The following is an 11,262-nucleotide window of genomic DNA, read 5'->3' as shown; positions in this document are numbered from 1 at the left end:
AAAGTCTGTGATGTACTGTATTAAAAAAAAAAAAACCTATAAGAAGCACAGCTCTAAAACTGACAGCCTCTTTAATAAACTAGAAAGCAAAATATAAAACTAATAACTCTCCCACCAAATTACTTGATAAAAAATATGTAAGTATATAAATATATGTGTGTATACATACACATATACATTCATATGTGATATATGTCCCAGTTACATAAGCTTCAATTTATGAGGGGACACATGAGTTATGCAAGGGATCAAGACTTGGTGGAGTGGCAAATTCTGAAAACATTATCATAGAATATCACCAATTCAGAAATAAGCTAATGATTCATCCACTATGTCATAAGAGTCTTTCGGAATATTTTTAGGTCAATTTTATTACTACTGTAGAGGATACGAACTTTAAAAACTCACTATCTATTTTATGTGAGTGTTCTGACTGTTCTGAATCTTTTTCCAGCAAAATTGTAGCTCCCAGGAGACATGCAGAGGTAATCAGACTTGTGTGCTTAAAAAAGAAATACTAGGGATGTCTGAATAAGAGCAGACACGTTTTCAGATGCCTTTGTGTGCAAAAACTGTCTTCTGCAGACCCACCTACATAGAATTGTACACATCCAGCTCTTTTCTCACAGCTGCAGGTGTAACCTTAATGCTTCTCTTATTTAGATCATCTAAACTACAATTTGGCAGCTCTTACATTGTACACCAGTCTAAGCCTGAGAGAGTCATTTTGAGTTTCGTTCTGAAATAAGATCTGGAAGATGCAATTCAGATATATCTGACTATCAGTGTTCTTCAATTAGAAGCTTTAAATCAAGTTATTTGAACAAGAAAAAAATATTATAATATTCCAGTAGAATGCCATAAATTTTGATTTGCAGATTATATTTCTATTTTACAAATGGAAAAATCAATTGATCCTAACTGAAGTTAAAAGAACAGATTATTTTTCTTTTTCTTTTGTAAGCAGGAGAGAAGGAAGAACATTTATAACAGTCTTAATGTCTTATGTTTTCTATTTTGCAAATGTGAGTAAATCTTCTGTGCTAACTTTGTCAGCTAGGGAATAAAGAATGTCATTTGAGATTCCATAGCTTAATTATGCTGATAAAGCAGTTTTATAAATCATGCTACGAGTAATGGAGATTCCTTTGAGAACAGTGAACTAGCAGCCATAAAATGTGTGCTCTGGACTTGGTTCCTTATCTTCTACTCATATGTCAGTATGAGTAAGTCAAAGCAAGTCTTGTGCCTTAGCCAGCTCGAGTCCAAATAGAAAGAAGGAAATAGTTGCCCCATCCACTGATATGCTAGCATTATTTTCCAAATCAAAAACAGTAAATCTACTCAAAGGGATGGCAGGACTAAAGATGTGAAACTGAAAATGACAGAAAATTCAGGTCATATACCAGCTATATACCTAATTTACAGCCACGTTAAGGATTAAATACGGTTGTCTCTGAAAACTCTTTGCACACTGTAAATTGCTTTACAAATGAAAGTGCAATTATTATAAATGTGGTGATCGTAGTATTTGCACATTCCAGGCTGGTGGTGACAAAGAAAAAATGGGGATTTGGGCATGGCATTCATAACACTGAGCCCTAATCTAGCCAGAAGTTAAATTAAAACTCTGCAGACATTTGGAGATGGAAAATCACTGTCCAACCCGATGAATCAGAATCGAAGACCAAGAGAAAGCAAAGGACGAGCTCAAGGTCACACCCAAGCTGGGATCTGAATTTAGATATTCTTTCCAGTTCAAGGCATTATGCTAGTGAAAAATCAAAAGGCAGAAGTTTCAATACTTAGCAATATTTAAGGAAGTAGAATAAGAGACAAGGAAAGGAATGTGCTAAATGTTGAGTAGCATAGTTGAGAACAGTTTAGTTTGCTAAATATGCTGAGATAAGCATTAGGACAAGCTCCCAACGCAAAAAGAATTCATCATCATTCAGAGTCCCACAGTTCTTAATAGTAGCGCATCCTCAGGAGGGAATACTTAATGGGATGTAGAAAGCCTATCAAAAGAAAAGAACAATAATCATTTATTCTCCTTCCCCTTGGCAAACTGAGGACAGAGGTATAGGATTTCTATGGCAGTGTTTCTAACTCTATCTTGGCAGCCACTATTATTTATTAATAATGATATTCATGTGTCTTGAAGCTCTTAGCCTCTTGTCTTAACTGGGACTCAACTAGTCCTCTTAACTAAGACTACTGAAGAATCGCACCAGCCTCAGACCTATCAGACCCTAAAACTAAGCCCACATTTTAACATTCTGAAGCTCTTCTCAGGCAACAGACACGAAGCTAAGGGCCATGTGTTAATGGACTGCCTTCGAATCACAGGGTTTGAGACCACTTTTTAAGACCACTTTTAATATCATCCTTTTTAAGGGTTTTTAAGACCACTTTTCTTGAGAATTTCTAAAACATTCTTAAGTCTGTTTTTGAAAAATGAGAGTTTTTGCATCATTCGGTTAAGCATAATGGACAGTGAGTTCCAAAACAGATAAGAGGGGCCAGATCTTCCCCCAAAATGCCGGAACTAAAAAGAAAAAAAGAATGCGACAACTGCAGGAAAAGAGGAGAACCAGTACCCCTAGAGAAAAAACTGGTGGTTAAAGGGGCTTCGATGAAGGAAAAAGAAATTGGGATATGACAGATCATACAGCACATCCAGATTTCAGTAAACGGTTTGAAATAAAGTCAGTTAACCTTCTGAAGCCTATTGACTTTCTCTTCACCTTATCCTATTTTTACCTATGTGTCTCCTCTGCAAATTACTGTTCCTTTGCTGTATTGCTGGTATCACTAATGTAAACACTTTATACTGTAGTAGTTCAGAGAGGAACCATGGAGGGCACCACGTAAAGATTTTATTGTATTTATTAATAATATACCCACAATAAGACAGACTAAGAAATACTTTAAGTATTTTTAAGCAGCACATATTATATATGTGTGTGGGGGGGTGCTTTTAAAAATGTTTACATAAAATCTCAGTGATGAACTTAAGAACCTAGACATAAATTGTGAGAAAATGACAAGCTTTTAATCATATAATGGCACTTCACATAAATCAATACTATTAAGTATTTCAAAATAAATTCCAGAGCACATTACTAGCTAACATATACTGATTTTGTAAATGGCTTTTGGAGCGTTAAAGAGCTTTAGGTTTTAAATCACCAAGATAACCTATTGGAACAATGATCCTTCCATTACATTTGTAAGCAAACTGAAAGAAACCTGAAATTCACCTCATGAATTGAGCATATTATTACTTCTAAGAAACAATGAGAAATATGCCTTCTCAACAACAAATGGATGGCCCAGTGGGCTTGTGGGAAATATCTCAGGAGCCTCCCTACTTGATAACAGCTCTGCCTGTAAGACCTGGATAGGTGGCAGGATCTTCTCTGTTGTTTTCCCAGAATGCGCATTTTTAAAAATAGGAATGATCAAACTTTTAGGAACCCGTTTGTCTGCAGAGTCAGCCAAAGGTACTTCTTGAAAAATTATGATCACAGCAAGTTTTGGAAACATCCTGCCCCACCTTAGCCCAAAGTAAGGGAAAAACAAAATTCTTAAGACACTTTTGTCCAATACCCTAATTTTAAAGATAGGATACCAAGGCCCTCATAAAAATAGATATTGGAAACTTTGTTTTGTATATACCATTCACCCCACCACAGTGGCGGTAGTCAGAGAAAAATGCTGACAGAAAACCGTTTTCGACTTATTCTTATTGATTTCTTTCTTGTGGAAACAAGACAATGCTTCTGCCAAACTGTTAATGTTGCGTAAAAAATTTTCTGGAGACTTTCCAATGCTGAAATTCCTAATGACTGTCAGGTCGTCATTGTAAACATTTAAATGATTTCTTTACTATATGCCTTGTTTTCTGTTTGTTTGGAGCCTGACAATTTTTTCCCTTATAACTCGGAATTTTTTGAATGGGTACGCAGCCTAAAAATAAGGTGAAAAGACAAGTATTTTTTAACATTTGATAAAAGCTCACACACACACAATGTTTTAGATCTGTTGAGAATAACCTGAAATATTCTTTTACATTTTTTTATTCAAAAAAATTAGACGTCTTCTCTACCATTAAAAAATTTTAAGTTTGCATTTTTGTGAACAGACATATTTAGAGAGTAACAAAGCATGAGATCTCCTTGTGTTTAAATTTATCTGATAAATCTAAGGAAATCAGGGTAAACATAAATTGTGTGTGTGTGTGTGTGTGTCTATTTCTGCTTTTCTGTCAGAGGTGCTCATTGGTTAATCAATTATAGCTGTAGGGACACTGAGGAATGGGGGTAGGGAGTTTTGACGAAGAATTTTTTTGTTAAATATGTAATTATAAATAATATAAATTCATGTAGCAAATCAGGAAAAGAATGAAAAAAAAAATCCCCTGGAATCCTATTAACCAGAGATCTCCAACATTAATATTTCAAGTAATATTTCCATCAGTTAATGCTCAAATGCTATTTTTTCAGTCCTTACAAAGTATTTTTGGCTTATAATACTACAGTGTTCAGACCATGGGTTAAGGGAGGAATATCTGAATGCTTCTGGAGGCAAGGCAGGTAACAGAGTATGGTGAACAGGTTGGGAATTTTGACAAAATAGAGAGTGAAAACCTCCTCAGAAGTGGGTACATTTAGGAATGTGTAATATTTCACGCGTATTGTGAACCACTGCAGCCTCTACAGTAGAAACATGTCTGGAGTGCGGGTGGGAATAAGCGATGTGTTGGTATTTTCAACATGTCACCACAGACAAGAGGTTCAGGTTCTATTAGGAGAAGGACCTAAGGATGGTCTAAAACATTTATCACACCAGACGACACCAGGTTTCCATGATACCTTTCATGAGTTGAGTGTAGTTGAAGGCTTCCAATCATTTCATCCATCTTTTTAAAAAAATATAAGCCAATATTTTAAAATAAAAAAGAAATAAAAAGGTTTCTTTTCAGTGTGTTATGCTTATATTCCAACTTTGAAACACTATAATTGGGGGTAGGAAGGGCAGTAATGGTACTTAATCTTGTAGATGATCTGAGGGATGGAAACACGTTAACAATAATTCCATGTGTTCCTGGCAATAGTGGAGGGAGGAGTGTCTCCTGTCTAGGAACCCAACATACTAGTTCTAGAAATACCACTCAAGTAACTGTCTATCCATAGGTAAAAAAAAGAAAAAACAAAAAACAAAACAAAACTGTCCATTTGTACATATTTGTAGCAGGTGCACAGTAACCTATATGGACATTAAAAATTGTATTAGTAAGTTAACAAAATCAAAGTGAAAACATTCAGAGACCAGAGCAAACCCCAGTGTAGGCCCATAGAGCCAGGGAGCCCTGATAAATGGTTTCTCTGTACCTGACTTCACTACCCTGTGAAATATGGCAGTGGATATCATCCACCATGCATGACCGTTGCTGACACGTCACATGTGCAGCACATACAATCGATTCTCAATAAATGTAAGACGTTATTTGACGAGTCATCATTAAATAAAAGTTAGCCCAAGAATATCTGATTGTAAGAAAAATACTAGCAGATTAGTTCTGAAAGCTGAAAAACAAATTTCAGCATCTAGTTCATTTCCAAAATGTTTATTTATTAGGATAGCAAAAACTAGAATTTCAAAGGGGGATGGGAATTGAACGTATACTTATGATGGCTGCATTTTATTATATGTAAATTACTTCAATAAAATTGATTTCATCCAAAAAAGTCTGTGAATGAGCTCTAAATTCCCCTGAAACTGTAAAATTCCATTATCTTCCAAAGTCAGGTGATGTGTCCAAGGTTACAAATCATGCCGGAATACCAGCTTTGAGTTTACCACCACACTTGACCTACTGAGAAAACTTTAGAAATATGATTAAAGTGTATTTAATCTCTGTTGAGGATACAAACACACCTATTCATTGATAGTTCATAATTCACTTTTTATCATCACTATTTGTGATTTCTCAAAAAGTAAGCTGGTAGAGAATGCAAGGCAATGAAATGGAAACGTGGCCATAGTATATTAACTTTAGGTGAAAAAAAGTTGATTATACAACTGAATGATTCAACTTTTGTAAAAACATACGTATGAAAAGAAATTTTTGAAGGTGCCTACTAGATTATTAACATCAGTTAACTCTGAGAGGTGGGTTATAGATGATTTGTTTTTTCTTCTTCGTTTTTAGCTTGTCTATATTTTTAAATGAAAAAAGTGAACAAGTATTAATTCTACAGTAATTTTAAAATAAATTAAAATATTACAATTAGAGATCATTGTGATTAGAGTGGAAATTACAAGTGGTCTGAGTTTGTGTAAACTAGAGGTTATAAAATCAGGAGATCCACAGACAAGTTTAAATTAGCTCTTTATTGACAGATTTCTAGTTTCTCTTGAAAAGTCTTAAGGCCTGAGAGTGCTGGACTAGACCCCTTAGCTTGCCCAACACAGCCACTGCCCACTTCGGATGAACCCTTCATTCTCCAATTTGCCAAAATATAAGCATTCGAGTTTTCCACCTGTGGTCTAAACAGTGCAGCATTATAAGCCAGGAAAATTCCACAGGGGTTGAAACACAGCACTTGAAATTTAGCTGATCTCAATTTTCTTTAAATTTTAAAAAGTGTATTTGTGTACGTATGTGCATGCGTACACACATACACTAACTGCTCGACTGCTAGACTGAAATGGCAAAATATTACTTGGAATGTACTAGATACATCTGGCTAGTAGAATTATGTGACTTTTCTTTTTCATGCTTTTATTTGTGTTTTTCAGATTTTCTAGAAGGAATAAATCATTTATAAGTAGAAAAAGTTTAGGAAAACCATTTTTTTTGGCTAATATCTCCTACCCCATTTCTCAATCTCTATAGATGCAATACATGAACCAATGAGAATCTATGACAGAAAGACAGTAATAGCTACAAACAGACAGACAAACACGATACATACGCAGAATTTATGTTTAAGCACCCTGATTCCCGTGGGCTTTGTCATGTAACTTTAAACCCGAACAGTTCCCTTCATGCATTTTTATCTGTAAATATGTCCATTCGCAAAACAGCAGACTGAAAAAATGTTTAGTAGAGAAGACATGACTATTTATTTTTACTAAGAACAACTACAACTAGTTATGACGTAACAGAATTCATTTCAGATTATTTCTGATTAAACTAAATTGGTATAGAGTGGACTTCTATCAAGCATGAAAAAAATTGGTGTTTTCCTCTTATTTAGAGGCTGTGTATCTCTTCAAAAAAGTCCAAGTTTTGAGGGGAAAAAGAACTGTCAGGCTCTCAAACAAATACCAAACAAGCCATAGGAAAGAAATCATTTAAATGTTCACACTGATGACCTGGCTGGCTTAGGAATTATAAGCACTGGAAAGACTGCAGAAAATTCCTTTACACAAGTGGTTTGGCAAAGCGTTGTCTTGGTTTCGCAAGGAAGAAATCAGTAAGAGCAAACTTGAAACAGTTTTCTTTCTTGGTGGGCGGTGGGCGGTGGGGGGGGTTGTCATAAACTGCAAGTATTTTTTTTCCACTCTTTTAGGCATCAAAGAAAATTACAAAGACCTTTTGGCCCTGTCATGTATACTGAAGTTTTAGAAATCAATGAAATTCTAAAATTTATTTTTAAGGAACTTCTGAAAAAAAGAAAGCTGATCGTCAGTTTGGGACGGAAAGGAGTTGTTTTCACCTTTTAAGCATCTAGTGATATATTAAGACAACAAATGACTTGCATGCTACAAACTACTTTATGATAAAAAGTCCTCTGTCATTTAACTAGCAAGAAACATGGCCATATCCTTACCTAAAGACTGGTAGAGCTCTGTCATTTTAGGATGGTCCCAGCAAGTTGTTTGGGTCTCGTGGCTAAAACATAAAATACAAAAAGAGACTTTAGAATTTATAATGGGTAGTAGAGAAAAGGAGGGAAACAAAAGCCTGCTTTGCTTTTTAATCAGTTGGCATCTTTACTTCAAAGGACTTTCATTGTGTAATGCAGAATGTTTATCTTACAAGCAGAGAAGCCCCTACCTTTGCTTTCAAAGGTAAAGGCAATACGAACGTTATTTAGTAACCAGAGTTTGTTTTTCTTATGCACCCACAAGCCAGTTGAACTACTGTTATAATAAAATGACCTCGTTACGTAATTAATAATAGAAAATCAGGATTTCTTCACCTGTCCAATGCAGAACATTCAGAAAGGACACTGACAAGTGTTATTCAATTCTGTCAAAGCGATACTGGACATTAGTTCAATACATAAACCACCTCACTTCTCATTTGCTTTTACTGCCCCTGATGTTTTTCTATTACTCCTTTTCCATATCCAGATCTCCTATCCATGATAGCTGTATTTCATTTCAGCTCAAGGTATATCCATTGCCCAACTAACATATCATACCTTCCCTCATCCTATTACTTGTCGAATGTCTTTTTAAATAGGTACTCTACACACCACTGCACCTTTTCCTACATTTACTTGGGCCTGAATGAAGCATTCACAGCTCTCTTCCATTTCTTGGAGTTTAGCAAAGTGTGGTTGCCGGCTATCAGCTCCTGCCACAAAAAGAACAAAACACCCTTGTTCCTATTCCAATTACATGAATAAACCCGGGAGAGATAACTACATATACTTTTCCTTACTTTGGCCCATCTACATAAATCACCATAGCATCATATTTCCACTTTTCGGGGATTACATGACGGGCTTTGATACAGTAAAACACAGCCCTGAATGATTATTTTGTACTCATACTCAGAGCCTAGTCATCATCTTTGGGGGAAGGGTGAGGAAGGAGAGGGGAGAAATAGCTTAAATGTAGACACTTCAAGGGGAGCAGACAGCACAGAGGCCACACAGAGAAAGGAGTTTGGGGAGGCAACAATGTCAAGTAATCTCAGCATAAGTTTCAAATCCTAGGACTGGATTCTGGCTCTGCGCCCTACTAGCTGTGAAATTTGGGGCAAGCGTGCTCGCCTGGGGGAGTTAAGGGATTAGTTGATATAGGTTAGGTGACTGGCACCTGGTCGGTTTATTATGTGATCCTCACCAGTGCCCACTAAAAGCAAAACTTTTATTTATTGATTAAAATATAAGTATGTCAGCCAAGCCTAAGACCCTTTGTAGAGAGCAAAAACAACACTCAATGTGATTTACCTCTGTTTTAAAAAAATAAACACAAAAGAGAAACATTTATTGTTGTTTGATAAATACGATGTGATCGTAATGTCACAAAAACATGTGGACATTCCCTAAACTGTACAATTTCAAAGACCATCCCTCGGATATTTCCCATTTGGTGATTAAACAGTAAAGGCTACTGAAAGAAATTTACAAGATAATGTTTACTAGCAAAGGGCTATTTCAGTCTCATCCAAACATGCTCATTTCTGCTTTACTTTTCCACAGAGACAATTCCACAGAGACAATTCACATTTGAGGAATGCAACAGGGGCTTCTCAGGCATTGGAATGTACTAGAGTGATGTCCAAGTCTTTAAAGAACAAGAAGAGCAGAAGACGCAGTCCATGCTTTAGGGGGTTTTAGGAAGCCCCATGACCAAGCTGGTTTCTGATCTAGAGAAGGGGTGGGCGGGCCAGGTACTTTATATGCACAGCACAAGGAGGCTGCAGCTTGCAGCTTCATGGAAAAAGTGTTGCTTGTTCTCAAGCGTTTTTTAGCTTGGAAAGTGACTGTGTACCAATTGCATACACAAGTGCCCAGCAAGGAAAGGTTACCTTCTACTGAGACCACCCTGCATTTAAGTCTCTGCCATTTACAAAGGCCATGTATATGCAAGCACCGGGGAGGGAGGACGGGAGAAGGGGGAGAAAGCACATATGTCCACACGTACAGGCCTTTATTACACACACTATGTAATAATAGCATTCCATCTCCACGACACATGGGAGGACTGTAGCATCTTCAATGGATGGGCAGAAAAACATCTGATTCAGCTGATAAACCTAACCAGGCAAAGAGAACCACTCCGAAAAGCCACCATCCAATGGACTTCGAATCCGAGGAACTTGGGCAAGAAATAACTTGCAGCAAATGCAATTCTAAAAGAAAAGAGAAACTTGCATTCAAGTGACAGGAGAATCCCACATTGAGGGAATGAGAGCTTCATGTAGCTCCCTCTTTCTAAAAAAATTAAAAAACAAAACAAAACAAAACAAACAAAAAATTCTCATGACTGTTGATATTCTTATATTTCTACTTTTAAGGAATTTATTCCAGTGGTTAAAAATTATGAGAAGGATTTTAGAAAAAAAAATAGAAGAAATTGTAAGTCCTGACTTCTATCCCCTGCTTCCTATGTTACCAGATACTAGTCCTTTCTAGGTATTCATTGTCCCAAGTACCTATGATTCTGGGGGACTTGAATAACCTAGATAAATGACCTCAAACCAACCCAAAAGCCAATCTTCCTTTACCTTCTTCCCCTCCAACACAAAAACCTTTTATTTTTAAGCAATGCAAAGTAACTAGGAAAACAGATTTATATTTCACCTTTGCAGTCTTAGTTTCATTTCAATTGCAAACCAGTATCAAGCAAAAGAAGTGAGCACAAGTGGAAAGAAAATAAAGGGTGTGACTAAGCCTCAAAACTAGAAAAAAACATCTTTTAATCATTTAATGCTAAAAACGACTGGCAACATTGCTGAAATGACTTCAGATTTTTTGATAACTGTATGATGAACCAAATATTCACTTCATTGTCTGTGGGTATTTTCAATCTGTGGTGAAGTCAAAGCCCTAGTGAGACATTTAACCCCTCAAATAGACAGGAAAGATGAATATGAACAGGATGAATCGCTAAACATAAATCTGCATAACTCATATCTACATCCTACCTTACAGGACAAACCGTTTATTTTGTTGTTTGTGACCAATATAGATTTTACAGCTCTATTTATTACTCTATCTTCAAAAACAGTAGAGAATTCTCAGTAACTCCATGAGAAGCAGCTTGGGTTTACCTGGAATATACAGACAATGCTGTGCTGGGGAGGTGGTGGTGGAAGGGTGGGTGGTACTATTTTTGGTAACTGTCTCTTTTTTGCACTTCATTTTTCATATCGGAAACTCACTCCCCATATACCATGCCCAACCAAAAAAGAAATTCTGAAACCTGTTCACACGTTAGTGGGTACATCTTTGGATCAAAATTCTGCACGTACATTAACACAGAGAACAGCTTCGTAAATACCTTAAAACA

At 36.3% G+C, this 11,262-nt stretch overlaps 1 protein-coding gene across 1 annotated transcript in view; it reads right to left on the bottom strand.

Annotated features, from left to right (window-relative positions):
* DMD (dystrophin) overlaps window positions 1-11,262 on the bottom strand; it is a 1,580,480-nt gene that overhangs the window by 129,471 nt on the left and 1,439,747 nt on the right. Inside the window, exon 62 of the mRNA XM_006911463.3 lies at window positions 7,845-7,906. Within this exon, the coding sequence (XP_006911525.1) occupies window positions 7,845-7,906 (62 nt within the window). The remainder of the gene's footprint in view (window positions 1-7,844; window positions 7,907-11,262) is intronic.

This window comes from Pteropus alecto, unplaced genomic scaffold (genome assembly GCF_000325575.1).
Source record: "Pteropus alecto unplaced genomic scaffold, ASM32557v1 scaffold414, whole genome shotgun sequence".
Lineage (NCBI taxonomy): Eukaryota > Metazoa > Chordata > Mammalia > Chiroptera > Pteropodidae > Pteropus > Pteropus alecto.
The sequence above is the reverse complement of the archived record's forward strand: the minus strand, read 5'-3'. Positions and strand labels throughout refer to the sequence as shown.